General features: G+C 50.8%; 1 protein-coding gene across 1 annotated transcript; it reads right to left on the bottom strand.

Annotated features, from left to right (window-relative positions):
• Nucleotides 1-1,752: 1,752 nt before the first annotated feature.
• Nucleotides 1,753-18,450, bottom strand: SPPL2C (signal peptide peptidase like 2C). The gene has a single exon (XM_060395742.1). It carries the CDS (start codon nucleotides 16,862-16,864, stop codon nucleotides 14,804-14,806), a length of 2,061 nt encoding a protein of 686 aa, XP_060251725.1. The 5' UTR covers nucleotides 16,865-18,450; the 3' UTR covers nucleotides 1,753-14,803.
• Nucleotides 18,451-18,589: the final 139 nt, after the last annotated feature.

Genomic DNA, 18,589 nt, shown 5'->3' with positions numbered 1-18,589 from the left:
ACTTTTGTTCATGGGGATGGAGTGCATTCTTCTCACTCTGTATAGTATTTCTTGGCTAGATGAACTATATCGTTTAACTTTTCCTCTTGGGCATTTGGGTTGTCCCTGGTTATTAGAAATAGGACCGCGGTGAATACCACTGGACAAGCCTCTTGGAATACAAGTGCAAGGTTTTGATAAATACCAAGCTGTGAAATTCCTGGATCCAGGGGCAGGCAAACACCATGAAATTTTAATCGAAGCTGCCAAAGTGCTCTCCAAAAAGAATGCATCAAATCACCTTCCCACCACCAGTACGTGTGACAGCCTGCTTCTCAGCACCACTAGTCCCAATGCTGGGTCTTATTCATCTTTATAATTTTTGTCACTGTGTTGGGATGACAGTGATATCTTTATTATGGTTGTTATGCGTGTGAGTGCCTGGTAAGTTACTTCAGTTGTGTCCAACTCTCTGCAATCCTATGGACTGCAGCCCACCAGGCTCCTCTGTCCATGGGATTCTCCAGGCGTGAATACTAGTGTGGGTTGCTATGCCCTCCTCCAGGGAATCTTCCTTACTTGGGGATCGAACCTACATCTTTTATATCTCCTGGACATGGCAGGTGGATTCTTTACCACTAGCGCCACCTGGGAAGCCCATGGTTGTTATAGTAGTTGTTATTTACCTTTTTATTTTATTATTGTTATTATTGTTTGGCTGCACTGTGAGGCTTGTGGGATCTTACGTCCCTGACCCTGGGCCCCCTGCAGTGGAAGTTTGGAGTCCTAAGCACTCGGCCACCTGGGAAATTCCCTATCTTTTAATTTTGAATGAGTTTAGGCTAATAGAACAGTTGTGAAAATACAGAGTTCCCGTTGTCTCTTCCCCTGATTTCTCCTCCTTCAGCATCTTATATAACTGTATACAGTGATCAAAACTAAGATACTAACATTGGGACAAAGCTATTAACTAAACTGCAAATTTTCTCAGATATCACCGGTTTCTCCACTCATGTTCTGGTTGTTTTAAGTTTTGTTTCCCTAATTACGAGAAAGATGGAACATCTTTTTGTAATTTTGTTTTGCCATCTGTGTTTCTTCTGAAAAATACTGGTTCAAAATTCTTTGCCCATTTTCCCTCCCTTGGATTGATTGTCTTTTTCTAATGATTTGCAGAGGCTCTTTAAAAACTCTCCTAAGCTCACATACCTAATTAATTAGTGAAATAAAACCCCAAGTCTAACCTGATTGCCTATTTGCACTGCAAACGCCCAGTCCTCAGTTCTGCTGCCCCTCTCGCTCCCTTTTCTCGCTCCCTTTCTCCCCGGTCTATGCTCTGTGCTCCCCAGCAGGGAGGATTCCTCCATGAAGCCCAGCGGGGCTAAGGCTGCTCATTCACTCCTCATTCTACTCAGCATCTCTGGGCTGATGACATTATAGGCTGTCTGGGATGTGCCCTTTCTGGACAACAGCTTGCTTTCTCTGAAGTCTCATCTCCCTTGGCCCTGAGGCAGGCTTCAGAGAATGCCAGCTGCTGAGATCCAAGAATGTGCCATTTGGCTGACTGTCCTCTCCTTAATTGTTGTCCTGGCAATCGTGAAACCTCTTGCACTGGCAGAACGGAAGCTGCAGAAGGGAGGGTATGTGTGTCTTGGGATCACTGGGGGCCCTGCAACTCCTAGAACACCAGCCAGGGTGCTCTGACTGCCTCTCAGGTCACTCTTTTGTCTTCCAGCCACAGCTCCAGAAATTGACAGGACATAGCAGGCAGGGGTGGGCACTGCTGTGGGTGGGACTGCTCCGGTTCTACCCAACCATCTGTTCCTTGAGGAGAGGGGCTGTGTCTTGGTATTCTTCTCCCTTTGGTTCTAAAGCGGGGCTAAGCAGAAATCTTGTCATTTGTAGTTACTCTGGATAAGGGAGAAGATGGGGTGGAGACCCTACTATTTGTTCCTAGTCTGGTCCCAAATATTTGGCAGGGGCACTGCTGTGTCGTGGTGCACTCCTTCCTAAATATAGGTCCACCCAGAACCTATGAATGTGACCTAATTTGGAAAAGGGGTCTTTGAAGATGCAACTATTAAGAATCTCAAGATGGGGCCCTTCTGGGACTTTCCTGAGACTCCAAGTGGGTAGTCCAGTGGTGGACTGGTGGCCCAGTGGCTCAGACTCCACACTCCAAATACAGGGGCCTGGGTTCGATTTCTGGTCAGGGAGCTAGATCACAGATGCCACAGCTAAAGATCCTGCATGCTGCGACTAAGACCCGGCACAACTAAATAAATAAAGGAGTATTTTTTAAAGGATGAGGTCATTCGAGGTTACTGAGGTGGCCCCTAAACCCAATGACAAGTGTTCTCATATGATAAAGACAGAGAGAGATCAGAGACACAGAGGAGAGGAGAAGGCCAAGTGGATGTGGAAACAGAGACTGGAGTCATTTAGCCACAAGCCAAGGAAAGCCTGGGCTCACCAGGACCTGGAAGAGGCAAGGAAGGCTTTGCCCTAGAGGCTTCGGAGGGAGCATGGCCCTGAATTCCATCCTTCAGAGAAAATAAACTTCTGTTGTTTTAAGCCACCTGGATTGTGGTAATTTGTTACAGGAGCCACAGGAAACTAATAGATTGGAACCAATTAGGTCATTAAAACCTATAATCCTTGGGGGACTACCGACATCATCCGTTGTTGCCTGAATAGGGAAATGAGGACCACAGGCAGGGATGACCTACACCTGACCAGCACAAGTGAACAGCAGCCTGTTTCATTCATATGCGACAGCCTGTGTGGGGGTATCTCTCTACCAGCCCCACAGGTGACAGGTGGAGAGCAAGGCGCTGGCTCTTCACCATGGAAGTTCAGTTCAGTTCAGTTCAGTCGCTTAGTCGTGTCCGGCTCTTTGCGACCCCATGGATCACAGCATGCCAGGCCTCCCTGTCCATCACCATCTCCTGGAGTTCACTCAGACTCACGTCCATCGAGTCAGTGATGCCATCCAGCCATCTCATTCTCCATCGTCCCCTTCTCCTCCTGCCCCCAATCCCTCCCAGCATCAGAGTCTTTTCCAATGAGTCAACTCTTCGCATGAGGTGGCCAAAGTACTGGAGCTTCAGCTTTAGCATCGTTCCTTCCAAAGAAATCCCACGGTTGATCTCTTTCAGAATGGACTGGTTGGATCTCCTTGCAGTCCAAGGGACTCTCAAGAGTCTTCTCCAACACCACAGTTCAAAAGCATCAATTCTTCAACGCTCAGCCTTCTTCACAGTCTAACTCTCACATCCATACATGACCATTGGAAAAACCATAGCTTTGACTAGACGGACCTTAGTCGGTAAAGTAATGTCTCTGCTTTTGAATATGTTATCTAGGTTGCTCATAACTTTTCTTCCAAGGAGTAAGCGTCTTTTAATTTCATGGCTGCAGTCACCATCTGCAGTGATTTTGGAGCCCCCCAAAATAAAGTCTGACACTGTTTCCACTGTTTCCCATCTATTTCCCATGAAGTGATGGGACCGGATGCCATGATCTTCATTTTCTGAATGTTGAGCTTTAAGCCAACTTTTTCACTCTCCTCTTTCACTTTCATCAAGAGGCTTTTTAGCTCCTCTTCAGTTTCTGCCTTAAGGGTGGTGTCATCTGCATATCTGAGGTTATTGATATTTCTCCTGGTAATCTTGATTCCAGCTTGTGTTTCTTCCAGTCCAGCGTTTCTCATGATGTACTCTGCATATAAGTTAAATAAGCAGGGTGACAATATACAGCCTTGAACTACTCCTTTTCCTATTTGGAACCAGTCTGTTGTTCCATGTCCAGTTCTAACTGTTGCTTCCTGACCTGCATACAGATTTCTCAAGAGGCAGATCAGGTGGTCTGGTATTCCCATCTCTTTCAGAATTTTCCACAGTTGATTGTGATCCACACAGTCAAAGGCTTTGCCATAGTCAATAAAGCAGAAATAGATGTGTTTCTGGAACTCTCTTGCTTTTTCCATGATCCAGCGGATGTTGGCAATTGGATCTCTGGTTCCTCTGCCTTTTCTAAAACCAGCTTGAACATCAGGGAGTTCACGGTTCACGTATTGCTGAAGCCTGGCTTGGAGAATTTTGAGCATTACTTTACTAGCATGTGAGATGAGTGCAATTGTGCGGTAGTTTGAGCATTCTTTGGCATTGCCTTTCTTTGGAATTGGAATGAAAACTGACCTTTTCCAGTCCTGTGGCCACTGCTGAGTTTTCCAAGTTTGCTGGCATATTGAGTGCAGCACTTTCACAGCATCATCTTTCAGGATTTGAAACAGCTCCACTGGAATTCCATCACCTCCACTAGCTTTGTTCGTAGTGATGCTTTCTAAGGCCCACTTGACTTCACATTCCAAGATGTCTGGCTCTAGATTAGTGATCACATCATCATGATTATCTGGGTCATGAAGATCTTTTTTGTACAGTTCTTCCATGTATTCTTGCCACCTTTTCTTAATATCTTCTGCTCTGTTAGGTCCAGACCATTTCTGTCCTTTATTGAGCCCATCTTTGCATGAAATGTTCCCTTGGTATCTCTAATTTTCTTGAAGAGATCTCTAGTCTTTCCCATTCTGTTGTTTTCCTCTATTTCTTTGCATTGATCGCTGAAGAAGGCTTTCTTAGCTCTTCTTGCTATTCTTTGGAACTCTGCATTCAGATGCTTATATCTTTCCTTTTCCCTTTGCTTTTTGCCTCTCTTCTTTTCACAGCTATTTGTAAGGCCTCCCCAGACAGCCATTTTGCTTTTTTGCATTTCTTTTCCATGGGGATGGTCTTGATCCCTGTCTCCTGTACAATGTCACAAACCTCATTCCATAGTTCATCAGGCACTCTGTCTATCAGATCTAGGCCCTTAAATCTATTTCTCACTTCCACTGTATAATCATAAAGGATTTGATTTAGGTCATACCTGAATGGTCTAGCGGTTTTCCCTACTTTCTTCAATTTGAGTCTGAATTTGGTAATAAGGAGTTCATGATCTGAGCCACAGTCAGCTCCTGGTCTTGTTTTTGCTGACTGTATAGAGCTTCTCCATCTTTGGCTGCAAAGAATATAATCAATCTGATTTCGGTGTTGACCATCTGGTGATGTCCATGTGTAGAGTCTTCTCTTGTGTTGTTGGAAGAGGGTGTTTGCTATGACCAGTGCATTTTCTTGGCAAAACTCTATTAGTCTTTTCCCTGCTTCATTCCGCATTCCAAGGCCAAATTTGCCTGTTACTCCAGGTGTTTCCTGACTTCCTACTTTTACATTCCAGTCCCCTATAATGAAAAGGACATCTTTTTTGGGTTTTAGTTCTAAAAGGTCTTGTAGGTCTTCATAAAGCTGTTCAACTTCAGTTTCTTCAGCGTTACTGGTTGGGGCATAGACTTGGATAACTGTGATATTGAATGGTTTGCCTTGGAGATGAACAGAGATCATTCTGTCGTTTTGAGATTGCATCCAAGTACTGCATTTCTTTTGTTGACCATGATGGCTACTCCATTGCTTCTGAGGGATTCCTGCCCGCAGTAGTAGATATAATGGTCATCTGGGTTAAATTCACCCATTCCAGTCCATTTTAGTTTGTTGATTCCTAGAATGTTGACGTTCACCCTTGCCATCTCTTGTTTGACCACTTCCAATTTGCCTTGATTCATGGACCTGACATTCCAGGTTCCTATGCAATATTGCTCTTTATAGCATCAGATCTTACTTCTATCACCAGTCACATCCACAAGTGGGTATTGCTTTTTGCTTTGGCTCCATCCCTTCATTCTTTCTGGAGTTATTTCTCCACTGATCTCCAGTAGCATATTGGGCACCTAATGACCTGGGGAGTTCCTCTTTTGGTATACTATCATTTTGCCTTTTCATACTGTTCATGGGGTTCTCAAGGCAAGAATACTGAAGTGGCTTGCCATTCCCTTCTCCAGTAGACCACATTCTGTCAGACCTCTCCACCATGACCTGCCTGTCTTGTGTTGCCCCGCAGGCATGGCTTGGTTTCATTAAGTTAGACAAGGCTGTGGTCCTAGTGTGATTAGATCATTAGATTTCACCATGGAAAGAAGGTGGGAATTTTCTCTGTGGAAAACGGAGGGCGGGGGTGGGGCTCGCTTTGAAAACCTGTGCGAAGTGCCCAGCTCCTTCCCAGGCACCCCCTCCAGGCCCTGGGGTGGGGGCGTCTCAGAATTTGCATTTCTTTTGTCTGGATAAGAAGGCATGGGTGATTTTTGGGGGGGTTTGGACACTGTTCTGAGTCTTCATTGCGGGCTCTGGCTTTCTCTAGTTGCGGCAAGCAGGGGCTGCTCGCTGATTGCAGTGTATGAGTTTCTCACTGGGGTGACTTCTCTTGTTGCAGAGCATGGCTTCCAGAGTGGGGAGGGGGGTTGGGGGCTTCAGTTGTTGCAGCACTTCGGCTCAGTTGCCCCAAGGCTTTGTGGGATCTTAGTTCCCAGGGCAGGAATCAAACCTGCGTCTCCTGCATTAGTAGGCGGATGCTTAACCACTGGACCACCAGGCAAGTCCCTGGATGATCTTTTTAATTGAAGTATAGTTGATTCACGGAAGTTGCATTTCTGAGACATTTCCAGGGAAGTCTGATGCTACTGGATCAGGGATCGCTCTTTGAGAACCCTTGCTCTAAAGCAGCGGAGAAGGCAATGGCACCCCACTCCAGTACTCTTGCCTGGAAACTCCCATGGATGGAGGAACCTGGTGGGCTGCAGTCCATGGGGTCGTTAAAAGTCGGACACGATTGAGCAACTTCACTTTCATGCATTGGAGAAGGAAATGGCAGCCCACTCCAGTGTTCTTGCCTGGAGAATCCCAGGGACGGCAGAGCCTGGTGGGCTGCCGTCTATGGGATTGCACAGAGTCAGACACGACTGAAGCGACTTAGCAGCAGCAGCAGCAGCTCTAAAGCAGTGCTTCTTAGACCTTAATAAGGACAGGCATCTAATTCAGATTCAGTTAACCCTTTGTGTGTGCTATCTGACCCTACTCTTCCTGCCATCCATCTCCAGCCATAGCTGATTGGACTAGAGGTAGATGCTGAGTCAAGGGCCCATGGGCTCACCGACAGCCAATGACAAGACCCTGATCACAGACAGTAAATCTAAGCCCAGTGAAGCTCCTCTCTTGAAAATCAGAATGGTATCTGAATAGAGACCATTGCCCACTGGTAGTGATCCCTGAACTGAGACCACGATGCAGAGTTGTAGCCATGCCACAATGAGCCAAGAGGAAAATGAGCTCGCAAAGGCAGCCGGCTCAGGGGGGAGGAGAGGAAGACGGTGCACAGAGCATGTGCAGCCTGGAGAGGCAGAGGGTGCCTTTGCTTTCTGACAGTTCTCTAATCCCCAACTCCCATGAGCCCCAACTGGGCTGTTTGCCCTGGTGTTCTGAGAAACCCCTTGTCCTTCCAATAAACTCTTCTTTTTGCTTGAGACGCTTTGAACGGGTTCTTGTTCCTTGAAGCCAAAGGACCTGAATTAATCAGAATGCATGAATCTGTACCCTCATCCACCCGCTCCTGATGGTGAAACCCTCTGAGTCATGAACAGCATCTTGTGTCCTGTTCATGTCCAGGACCTTAGACAGGACCCTTACAGTGGGTGCTGGAGAGTGTGGCCTATCTCTGGATACAATCAGTGTGCACAGGTGTTAGGGGAAGGTGCAAGGGCACATTCCAAGTGCGTGGAAGGCAGAGGAGAGGCGTGGAGCTGGGTGAGCATATGTGGAGGACCACACCCACAGGGTGGCTGGGGGCTGTAGCAGGTGAGTGAGGCTGTAGGGAAGGCTGATCACAGACAGCCTTAAACACCAAGCTGAGGAACTGGGGTTGGTTAGACAGGCAGTAGGAAGGCATCCAAGGTCTTTCAGCCAGAAGGACAGGACCCAGAACAGTTGTGCTCTTTTCTTTCACAAGGATCCTATTGGCCTCTCATCACCAGGTGAGAGGTGACATTTTGGAATAACCCTGTAAAAAATGGAAAGAAGGAGAAAATGGATCGCAGAGATTTTCCTAGGAGAGAATCAACAGGAAATTGTAATTGACTGCACATTGTGCTAAGCCCAGGGACAAAGAGTATTCCATTAATAAACCAGCATGTGGAAATAAAAGTCCAACCTCACTATTAAGTAGAGACATGAAAATTGAAAGGGATATTGTTTTTCATCACAGCAAATTGGAAAAGATGCTGTAGAGGGTGTGGAGAAATGGTTACTTCCATAGTTTCCAGCACACAGAGGATAAATTGACACACACATAATTTGGAAAATAATTTAGCAAAATGCATTACCATCTTTAAAGGTGTTCATACCCTTAGTTTCCCAGAGATAAAATTACGAGATCTATCTCACAGAAATCTCCTAAAATATGTAAAGAAATTTACTGCCAAAGATATTCCTCACGCTGCTGTAGGAAACAGATCAAACATCCAATAAAGAGAATGTGAAGTCTACAAAGTGACATCTGCTATCGAATATTACATAGCCCAGTCCAAATAAAAGTTCAAAGGGTACACAGAATATTCATAGCAGAATGCCAATGTAAATATCCATTTTTTTGCTGTGACTTTGTAACTGAAACACACAAATAAAAGCCTGTGAATGGGGACTTTCTTGGCCGTCCAGTGACTAAGACTCTGCTGCCAATGCTGGGGTCGGGGTTTGGGGTGGGAGGGGAGAGATGGGGTGGGGGTTCCACCTTCGGTCAGGGAGCTAGACCCACAGATTGCAACTGAGAGTTCACATGCCACCACTAAGAATTCTGCATGCCACAACAAAGACTTGGCCCAGCGAAATAAATATTTTTAAAAATAAATGAAAGATTTTTAAAAAACCTATCCATGGTGGGGGGGCGATGCCTGAGTGGAAATATATCAAAGTTTAAGGGTAATTGTGCTCTTTTTTTTACTCTTCTGTACTCTCCACTTTTTTTCTCCAAAGCACAATAAATTCGTGACAAAAAGAAATCCCTGGAGCCTGATAAAGCAGCCTAACCCGGGAAACACTTCCTGGCTATTGTAACTGAGCCCTGCAACTCCTGTCTCTCTTTCATTGACTGCCCTGTGCCCAGCTCTCCCAGCAGAAGGGAACACACGGAAGGACTAGCAGTGTTGCTGTGGGGCTGTGTCTTTGTCTCGTCTGCTCTGTGAGACGCTTAATTCTCAAGCACAGTGCTTGGTGCTCAGTGATAGCCCCTGCTCACCGCAACTAGAGAAAACCTGCATGCAGCCATGAAGACCAAGCGCAGCTAAAAATGAACAATGATTTTTTAAAAAAGACATTAAAAAATATTCTCATACCTGTCTCCAGACACCTTCATGTCCTCACAATCAGCTTCTAAAGAGTTCATCTTAGGCCCAGTATGGGTTTCAGAACTTTTCTGATGGGTAATTTATATTGGTTGAACACCACCCCTTGCTGTAATTATTTTAGTTTCCTGATGGAATGACCCTGGCTCTTAAGGTGTGAGCCCGCCTGCTCTTATATCACTGACCAGCAGATGGCAGCAGAGGAGCGTGCAATGTTCAACACTGCAGGAAAAAGGCACAAACCTCCCCCCCACCCCGTTCTGTCTAACTGCAGAGGGTTCTCTCTTCTGGCTCTGCGGTGGTGCCCCTGCTCACTGCCAGGCACCCACCCCCACACCACAACCCCTGGACATGGCTGGGCATCCTCATTCCAAGGGGAGAGGATGACTCCACTTCTGGGAGCTCATCCAAGAGGAACTGTAAGCTGATTTGGGAAGGATGATATTTGGAGGTGTGCCAAGTGCTGTCCTGGAAACTTTCCCTTTGAAACCTGGACATCGGGTAACTAGATAACATGTGTATCTAGCCTGTCATTAGTGCTTAGCATGTGTTAGCTGTGCGCACACATGCTGTTACTGCTAAGTTGCTTCAGTTGTGTCCGACTCTGTGCGACCCCATAGACAGCAGCCCACCAGGCTCCGCCATCCCTGGGATTCTCCAGGCAAGAACACTGGAGTGGGGTGCCATTTCCTTCTCCAATGCATGAAAGTGAAGTCACTGAGTCATGTCCAACGACGTGTCAGCGACCCCATGGACTGCAGCCTACCAGGCTCTTCCGTCAATGGGATTTTCCAGGCTAGAGTACTGCAGTGGGATGCCACTGCCTATGTGTGCACACATACCTCACCTCATTTAATCCTTATGGCAAACCCACAATGTAAGTCTTTGTAGCGCATTTCACAGATGAGGCTATCAAGGCACAGAGGGGGTGGCCTCAGTGGTCCAGCATCACAGTCAAGTGACTATCAATGCTGAGCTTTGACTCCAAGTCTCAATGACTCAGAGCCCAGCTGTGTCCTCCTGTGCTAGCCAAGGAGATGCTTCATGGTGAACCAAAACCTTATACACGCAATTACTTCTCAGAGAGAATGGAGGCTGAATCTCCTGGGGGCACAGGGCAAGGGCATGGGTAGACCCATGGCTTTTCTAGTGGAGGCATATGTTGCAGTCAGAGTGTGCAGAGAGGAGGGGTGTTGAAGATGGGACCTGATCCCGGCTGCTGGGCTAGGAGATAGAAGACCAGAGCTGTGTTCTATTTCTGCTGCCCCATTGCTGTGTGACATTGGGCAGTTCCTGACCCTCTCTGGGCTTTCCTTCCCTCATCTGTGGAATAGAGCATCTCTCGGTCCTTGCTGGTTCTCACTGTCAAGGGAAGCCAGAAGCTCCAGCACCAAACTTCTTGTTAACTAAAAAAATCCCTAGGCTGTGACTGTTCGTTCTTTCTGGGTAGCCTGAGCACAGCCCAGCCCCTGAGCAGGGACTGGCCACCTGGAGGCCTGGACATGGCTCAGGAGTTCATTCTTGCTCTGGTCCTATCTTAACTTTTAAAAAATTAGTCATTTTGTTTATGGCTGCGCTGGGTCTCCGTTGCTGCATGTGGGCTTTCTGCACGTGCAGCAAACAGGGGCTACTCTTCGTTGCCGTGTGCAGGCTCCCCACTGCGGTGGCGTCTCTTGTGGAGCACAGGCTCTAGGGCATACAGGCGTCAGTAGTAGTGGCAGGCGTGCTTAGTCGCTCCACAGCGTGTAGGATATTCCTGGTCCAAGGATCGAAACTGTGTCCCCTGCACTGGCAGATGGTCTCTTAACCACTGGACCACCAGGGAAATCCCTTTAATATGTTTTTTGTTTTTTTTTGTGGGATCTTAGTTCCTGGACCAGGAGTCAAACCTGGGCCCTCAGCAGTGAAAGTACGGACTCCTAACTACTGGACTGCCAGGGAATTCCCCCTATTTTAGGTTTCACCTGGCACAGGTTGGGCTCTGCAGCTGCTGAGACGGAGTTCAGAGTGCAAAAGGGAAAGAGGAGGAGCGAGGTGAGGGCAGAAGAGCCATCAGACTGGGGTGCAGGCGTGCCTGCCGCCTCTCTGCCAGCCCCAGGGAGATGGCCAGGCCCTGGTCCTGCTTCGTCTTGACCTATCATTATTTGCCTGAGCGTGCAGGATGTGTGTGCATTGTTTGTGTGTGTACCCGTGTGTGTGTGTGTGAGTGTATGGTAACATGTGCAGAGTCCCGTGTCCCTCAGCTACTCAGGTGGGAGCTGCTGGCTCTGGGCACCTCTTGACAGGTGACAGCTTGGTCCAGCCACTGGATTCAACCCAATCCCTGAGAAGCTGGCTGGCAAAGGGAAGCAGAGCCTGCAACCTAAAGAGGATCCTGGCCCTGGGGTCAGGGCAGGAGCAGCGGGTGCAGCTTCTGGAGCCCAGGCTCAGCCCCTGCTCTGGAGGGTTGAACACTCAGCACAGCGCCCCGAGGTGGGTAGGGTCACTCTACCCATTTTATAAACAAAATGTCTTCTAAATGCTTGCCTCTGCTGGGTGGAACAGCGAGAACAGAATCGGATTCATTCTTCCCCGAATTTGTTTGGACATGGCGAGTGGGAGCGGGGTGGGGTGGCTTCCCTCCTCAGACCCTCCCCTTGAGAATCTTCTCCTTGGAGGCAGGCATCATCCTGCTGCAAGGAGCTCTGAACCTGCATCCTTAGAGCCGTCCTGACTGCAAGTTCCCGGTACAGAGGAGCTCTCTTGCCCCCGCCCACTCCCCATCCCCTGCCCCAGTCTAGGTGGTGAGAGGGCCCAAGAGCCCTCCGCTCTGCCAGCCCTCAGCCTCGGGCCTGGCAGAGGGGTGCAGACCACCCTTGGCAGGTCCAGTGACGCAGGTCAGCAGCGGGGAGGCAGCCTCGGCTCAGGGGGAAGCCAGAGCCTGCGGAGGCCCCTCTGTCCAGGCCAGATGGTCGCTGACTCCAGCGGGAGGGGCTGCCCACACCTCCGGTCAGTGTCCTGGCCTGTGTTCCTCGCTCGGCTCTTGTCCAGACCTGGCCTTCAGGTGCTGTCTGACGAGGAGCTGCGCTTCCTCCCCAGTGAGTGGGGCTTTCTGTGAGATGTCCTTTACCTGCACCCCCCACCTGCCTGGCCCTCTTCCTCCCCACTCCCAGGGTGCAACCAGACCCCTCAGAGTCTCATCTCCACACTGCCCAAGGCTCTGCAGGACCCTAGGGAGGAGGCCTGAGGTCTTCCTTCATGTTCGTGCGTGTCTGCTAAGTTGTGTCCAACTCTTGGCGACCCCATGGACTGAAGCCCTCCAGGCTCCTCTGTTCATGGGATTCTCCAGGTAAGAAGAGGAGTGGGTTGCCATTTTCTCCTCTATGAGATCCTTCTGATCCAAGGATAGAAACTGCGTCTCCTGCATCTCCCGCATTGGCAGCAGGATTCTTCACCACGGCACCACCTCTTCATGCTGCAACAACCCATTCATTCATTTGTTACAACAGCTTTAAGAATTAAGTGAGGTGGGTTGAGAACAGACCCATCTTGGCTCACACTCTTGTGGCTGAGGAAGGGGATGGTCTAGACGACAACCCGGACTGTGACGGGTGAGGATTCCCAGGAGGGCTGCCTCGCTTTCACAGATTCACTTCATTGTCTGGGTCAAACCTGCGGGCAGTGGCCAGGCTTTGCCCAGGATTCACTGATTCATCCATTCAACGATTCATCCATTCATTCCTCTGACAAACATAAATCAAGCACCTGCTACATACCAGGCCCTGCTCCACACAGATGAATAAGATAGAAGGCCCCTGCCCTCACCAAGTTGATGTGACTGGGGGAGACGAGAAAACTAATGAACCGGGTATAGAGTGATATGATTAGGGCTGGCAGATGCTTTAGGAAAGGTCATCAGGGAACTCCCTGGAGATCCAGTGGCTAAGACTCTGAGCTCCTAATGCAGGGGACCTGGGGGTTTGATTCCTGGTCAGGGAACTAGATTCCACATGTTGCAACTAAGACCCAGCACGGCCAGATAAATAAATATTTTTTTTAATTCCTTTTTTTTTTTTTTTTTTTTTTTAAGAAAGGTCATCAAGGAAGACCTCCCTGAGGCTGGGGCTGGAAGGACAAGAAACTGGTCCTGGGGGTGGGAGGACTAGAAAGCTGTATGTAGAGGACCCAGCAGGTGGGAAGGCCCTGGGGAGAGAAGGAAGATGTGTGTGGTGGGGGCTGGCGTGTGCACCCTGGTGGTGGTCAGGGCAGGCATGCTGGGTGTGGAGGGAAGGAAACTGGCACCAGAACTCAAAGGCTTGTAGGAGTTGGATTTGACTCTTTCGGCTCCGTTCACAAAGGGGCATAATATAAACAGAGTTAACATTCACATTGCTCTCCCTACATGCACTGCATTCGTGCTCTTATGTAAGCCAATGCAGTCAGACTTCCCCCAAACCACGGTAGGTCCCATTATTATCCCATTCAACAGGTGAAGAAACTGAGGCACCACGAGTTTAAATCACTTGCTTCAGTGACACAGGACAGATCAGCGGTGGAGCTGGAATTTCTGGTAGGCTGCTGGCTTCCAAATTCTAACCACTGTCTTTTCCCACACTACCCTTCCCACATAGACTCCTCTGCAAGACTTCCCTCACCTCAGAGTTTGTTTCCTCTGCTTAAGCAACATATAAACATACTCTAAAGCTTAAGGAATTGTGGGATCCTCAAGAGGTCATCTTGTCCATGCTCCTGCCTCCAGATAGACATGGTATTATAAGTCTCATGTTGAGGATGAGACTCCTAAGCCTCAAAGGGGTTAAGAGAGCAGTTCATTATCCAAGGTCAGTGAAGGAAGCGTGGGAACTAAAGCCATGGTCTCCTAAATTCTTTCACTCCAGCTCCCACCTCTCCATCTCTGTTTTGAGATGATTCTCAAGTTGTTTCTTGTCTGTTCTCCATCCCCCTACCTTCCACCAGCTGGACAGCAGACTCCCTCTGTGCCCACCAACAGGGTGGGGTACACAACAGCTGCATACTTGATGTCTGTGGATGCAACAGGTGGATGACAGCAGGCACCCACTGGGTGTGATGTTGCTGTCCAGGATGCTTGTAGAGCAAGGATGCTTAGCAGGAAGGGTGGATGTGAGCTGATGCTGAAAGGCTGCTTAGAAATGTTTCATCTGGGCTTCAGCATTTCTGTCTGGGGTGGGGAGGGTGTCTCAGCTAGAGGAAACAGCATGTGCAAAGAGACAAGGAAAGGACGTGGCATAAGCAAGGAACAGTAATGGTCTGATTGGACCTGAGCATGAGAAAAAGATGGGCAATGAGGCTGGGGTTGGGCTGCAGAGACAGACAGATGTGGTCTGTCCCAAGGACCCTGCAGGCTCTACGTGAACTGCTTCCTTACAGTTCTAACAAAGAAGCTCTGTGGGTAGATACAGAATATTCTAAATGCCCCAGTTTATTTTGGTCACACGTGGCTTTGCTCTGTGATAGTCTAGAGGCACATGTCCCAGGGTTCCTGGCTCACAAGGGATCTTGGGTCAATATGCTCTTCTTCACCTTAAGGCCCTTCCTCTTGTGGAAGCCTGTACAGGGCAGGCTGGCCTCATGGGCCTGGGCCAGGGCCTGGCCCAGCTCTGAGGGCGGCGGCCTGAGCGGTATCAGCATGGCGATTGGCACCAGTGGTAAGAACTCCTCTGAGACCCCAGAAGGGGTACTCGACAGGTCATCGGGCTCCAGGTTGGCATTGCTCCAGCCCTCAGAGCTGTCACTGTGGCCTTCTGGACTGGTCGCTTCATCCTCAGATATGGTGACAGTCTCAGCCATGCCCTCCCCAAGGCTGCTATCTAAGTCTCCTGCCAGGGTGGAGATGGCGGCCCCCTCGAGCTCAAAGGCTCTGTGGATGTCTGCTGCATGCTCCCGCTTCCGCTCAGAACCAACTGAAGGGGCGCCGCAGAGCCCTGGCACAGGCCGGGCGAGGGCCTTGGCTCTAACCTGGCCTGTCCAGAAGAGGGTGAGCTCTTGGCGGCAGGCGGCCACGGCCAGGCTGGTGAGCAGCGTGCTGGACACCAGGTAGAGCAGGGCAGGCTGGCCCATCTGCATGAGGGCCATGGCAAAGAAGGTGACCAGCAGGCCCACAGCGTAGGCCACTGTGCAGGCCACGAAGTAGACCTGCCGTGAGCGTATATGCACATCAAAGCGGTGACAGTAGGCCACCAGGAAGCCGGGGACCACGATGTCACCAAAACCGAGGATAGAGAAGGGCTGGTCACACAGGGTCAAGGCCGAGAAGCTCAGCCGGGGCACCTTGAGGACCATGGGCAGCCTCTCATGGCTCAAGGAATCTGCTGGGCCCGAGGCCACTCCAACCATGATGCTCTCGCCGGTCCTGGTGAGCAACGGCGTGACGAAGACGAAGAAGACGTCGAAGACTAGCAGGGCCAGCAGGAAGGAGGCGCAGCTCTTGAGGGTGGGCAGGCGCATGCGCCGTAGGACGAAGAGGCAGTAGGCCACGCCCAGCGTGTCCTGCAGCAGCCACGCCCAGCGGTCCTCGTTCCGGTAGGCGACCCAGAGGACCGTCACCACCAGGCACAGGCCAGCCAGCAGCAGCAGGGGCAGCTGCAGACAGGCTCGGCGGCCGGGCAGGAGCCACTGGTCCCGCCACACGGGCAGGTGGCGCACCACGGGCAGCAGGCAGCTGTAGAGGCCGGTGCCCGCGCCCAGCCCGAAGATGGCAATCATGACGTAGACGAAGCAGTCGTAGAAGAAATAGAGCAGCAGCATGATGGAGCAGGACATGGTGACCACCGCGCCCGTCATGGCCGGCGTGAAGTCCACCGGCGACTCCTCGTCGTCTTCTCTGAGCCCCCACCGGGCCGCCAGGGCTCCCCGTGGAGGGTGACCGCCGGGCCCCCCGCCCCCTCGCGCCCGGCGCCGCTGCAGCCGGTCAGCCTCAGTCACGCCGGCCCAGTAGCCGCCCACGGCCACGGTGCCCACGGCCAGGAGGAAGATGACCACCATGTTGTAGTCTAGGATGGGCTCTGGGGGGGCGTACAAGGCCACGTGGACCCCATTGCCCCCGTGGGTGTGGCTGAGGATGTCCAGCATGTCGGTGTAGCGGAGCACGGCCACGGGGATGGTGAGGTCTGGGAGGGGCTTGCGGGGGTTCTGGGCCGCCGGGGTGATGTCTGAGCACTGTTGGCCGCTGACCCGGCTCACGATGAGCAACCCGTGGGCGCCTCGGCCCTGAGCCAGCCAGCCCTTGTCGTAGAAGCTGCAGTTGCCCCTCATGACCATGGCGGTGGTCCGGTGGAGGGGCCGCTGGCTGGCGGAGCCGTCTGGGTGGGCCTGGTGGGAGGAGTCCTGGCCTGGGCACCAGGGTGAGCCCGTGCCATCGTGCAGGGGCAGGAGTGGGGCGTGCTGCAGGTCCCGGGGCAGGGTGACGTAGTCGGAGCGGAAGAGAATGCAGTAGTCCTTGCTCCAGTTGTCCGACACCACGTGGACCACGCCATACTCCCCCTGGGCCCCGGTGCTGGCCAGGAGGAAGAGGAGGAGGAAAAAGAGGAGGAGACCCAGGCACGCCATCCTCCTCAGGCACCTACCGCTGCGTCCCAGTGTGGCAGCTGCCCGCTGCCCCCTGACCCCTCCCAGGGCTGGGTGTGGCCCTCTGTCACAGAGCAGCTGCTTGGCCGACAGTCCAGGAAACCAGGGCCACACCTACCTAGTCACAAAGCTGGGCAGCCTCTGGGGATCCTGTCCCCCAGCCCTGCCTCCAGGTGGAGAGGTCATCTGCCTAGGAGGCGCTGGACCAGGTCACTTGAAACAAGAGGTGGGGGGATGGGCTTGAGGATCCCAGACAGGATTTGGGACCAACCTCGCCCTTTAGAGACCCAGCAGGTGCCTGGCCCTCTCTGCCTATTTCTCTAACTGCAAAGAAATGAGGACATTAGACCAGACAGTTTCCTGGGCCCCTGGGATCCCTGACCTCAGCGATGCTGTACATTTTTATCGAGCTCTTCCTGAGTGCCAGGTACTTTTTCTGCAATCACAGCCTCCTGCAAGGGGATACTGCTACCCCCATCCAGCGCAAGGTGTGAGCCCTCTTTCAAATGATGCCCCTTTGCACGGGCACATGACCAGAACTTTGTTCCCAGACTGACCAGGATTTAGGAAAGGCCACGTGGCCATTTCTCGCCATTGGAAATGAGCAGAAATGAAGTGAGTCCCTCAGGAACCTGGGCAGAGACTATGGGACTCCTTGTCCATCTCTTTTTTTTCTCACAAGTCACTCATGGACAAGCCATTGTCTGTGGAGAGGGGGGCGATGTCCTAAGAGATGGGGAGAAACGAGTGAAGGAACCAGGTCCCCGGATGCTTGCATGGAGTATGGGATACTCATTGTGGACTGTTAACATACATTATCTTCCTTAAGCCACAGGCCTCTTGTGAGTCTGTTACAGCAGCTTTGTTGTCCTGTTGGTAAGTGGTGTGTGACTCTTTGCAACCCCAGGGACTGCAGTGTACCAGCCTTCCCTGTCCTTCACTATCTCCTGGAGTTTGCTCAAACTCATGTCCATGGAGTCAGTGATGCCATCTAACCATCTCATCCTCTGTCGCCCCCTTCTCCTCCTGCCCTCAATCTTTCCCAGCATCAAGGGTCTTTTCCAATGAGTTGGCTCTTTGCATCAGGTGGCCAAAGTATTGGAGGTTCAGCTTTATCATCAGTCCTTCCAATGAATATTCAGGGTTGATTTCCTTTAAGATTGACTGGTTTGATCTCCTTGCTGTCCAAGGGACTCCCAAGAGTCTTCTCCAGCACCACAGTTTGGCTGAACCTCACCCAAATACATCCACTTCGTGGATGAGCACACTGAGGCTCAGAAAAGCCCATCCCATGGGCCCTAATCCCAGCCCCCAGATCCAGCTCTCACTCTAGACACACATCACTTAGGTGTTGCCCTGTCCTGGGAACTGCCTGGAGTCAGCCCGGCTCTCTGACTGCTTGACTGCAGCTCTAATCTGTGCCCCAAGGCCTTCCCCACTGTCCATTCTCGACCTTCAGGCCCTACCTTCAAGGACAGCGCCACCACCACATCCAGGAGACCAGAGGCCCATCCTTAACATGTCATGATCACAACTCAGATCTTTTCTTTTCTGGTTTTCTTTTTTTTTTTTTTTTTTTTTTGTGGTCATACCTCATGGCTTCTGAGATATTAGTTCCCTGACCAAGGACTGAACCCATGCCCATGACGGTGCAAGTGCTGAGTCCTAACCACTGGGCCACCAGGGAATTCCCAAGCCTTACTTTCT

This window comes from Ovis aries, chromosome 11, assembly GCF_016772045.2.
Source record: "Ovis aries strain OAR_USU_Benz2616 breed Rambouillet chromosome 11, ARS-UI_Ramb_v3.0, whole genome shotgun sequence".
Lineage (NCBI taxonomy): Eukaryota > Metazoa > Chordata > Mammalia > Artiodactyla > Bovidae > Ovis > Ovis aries.
This window is presented reverse-complemented; position numbering and strand designations above follow the sequence as displayed.

What these genes read in the sequence shown, in the direction of transcription:
- SPPL2C (XM_060395742.1), bottom strand. Translation starts at nt 16,864, where the DNA reads ATGGCGTGCCTGGGTCTCCTCCTCTTTTTCCTCCTCCTCTTCCTCCTG.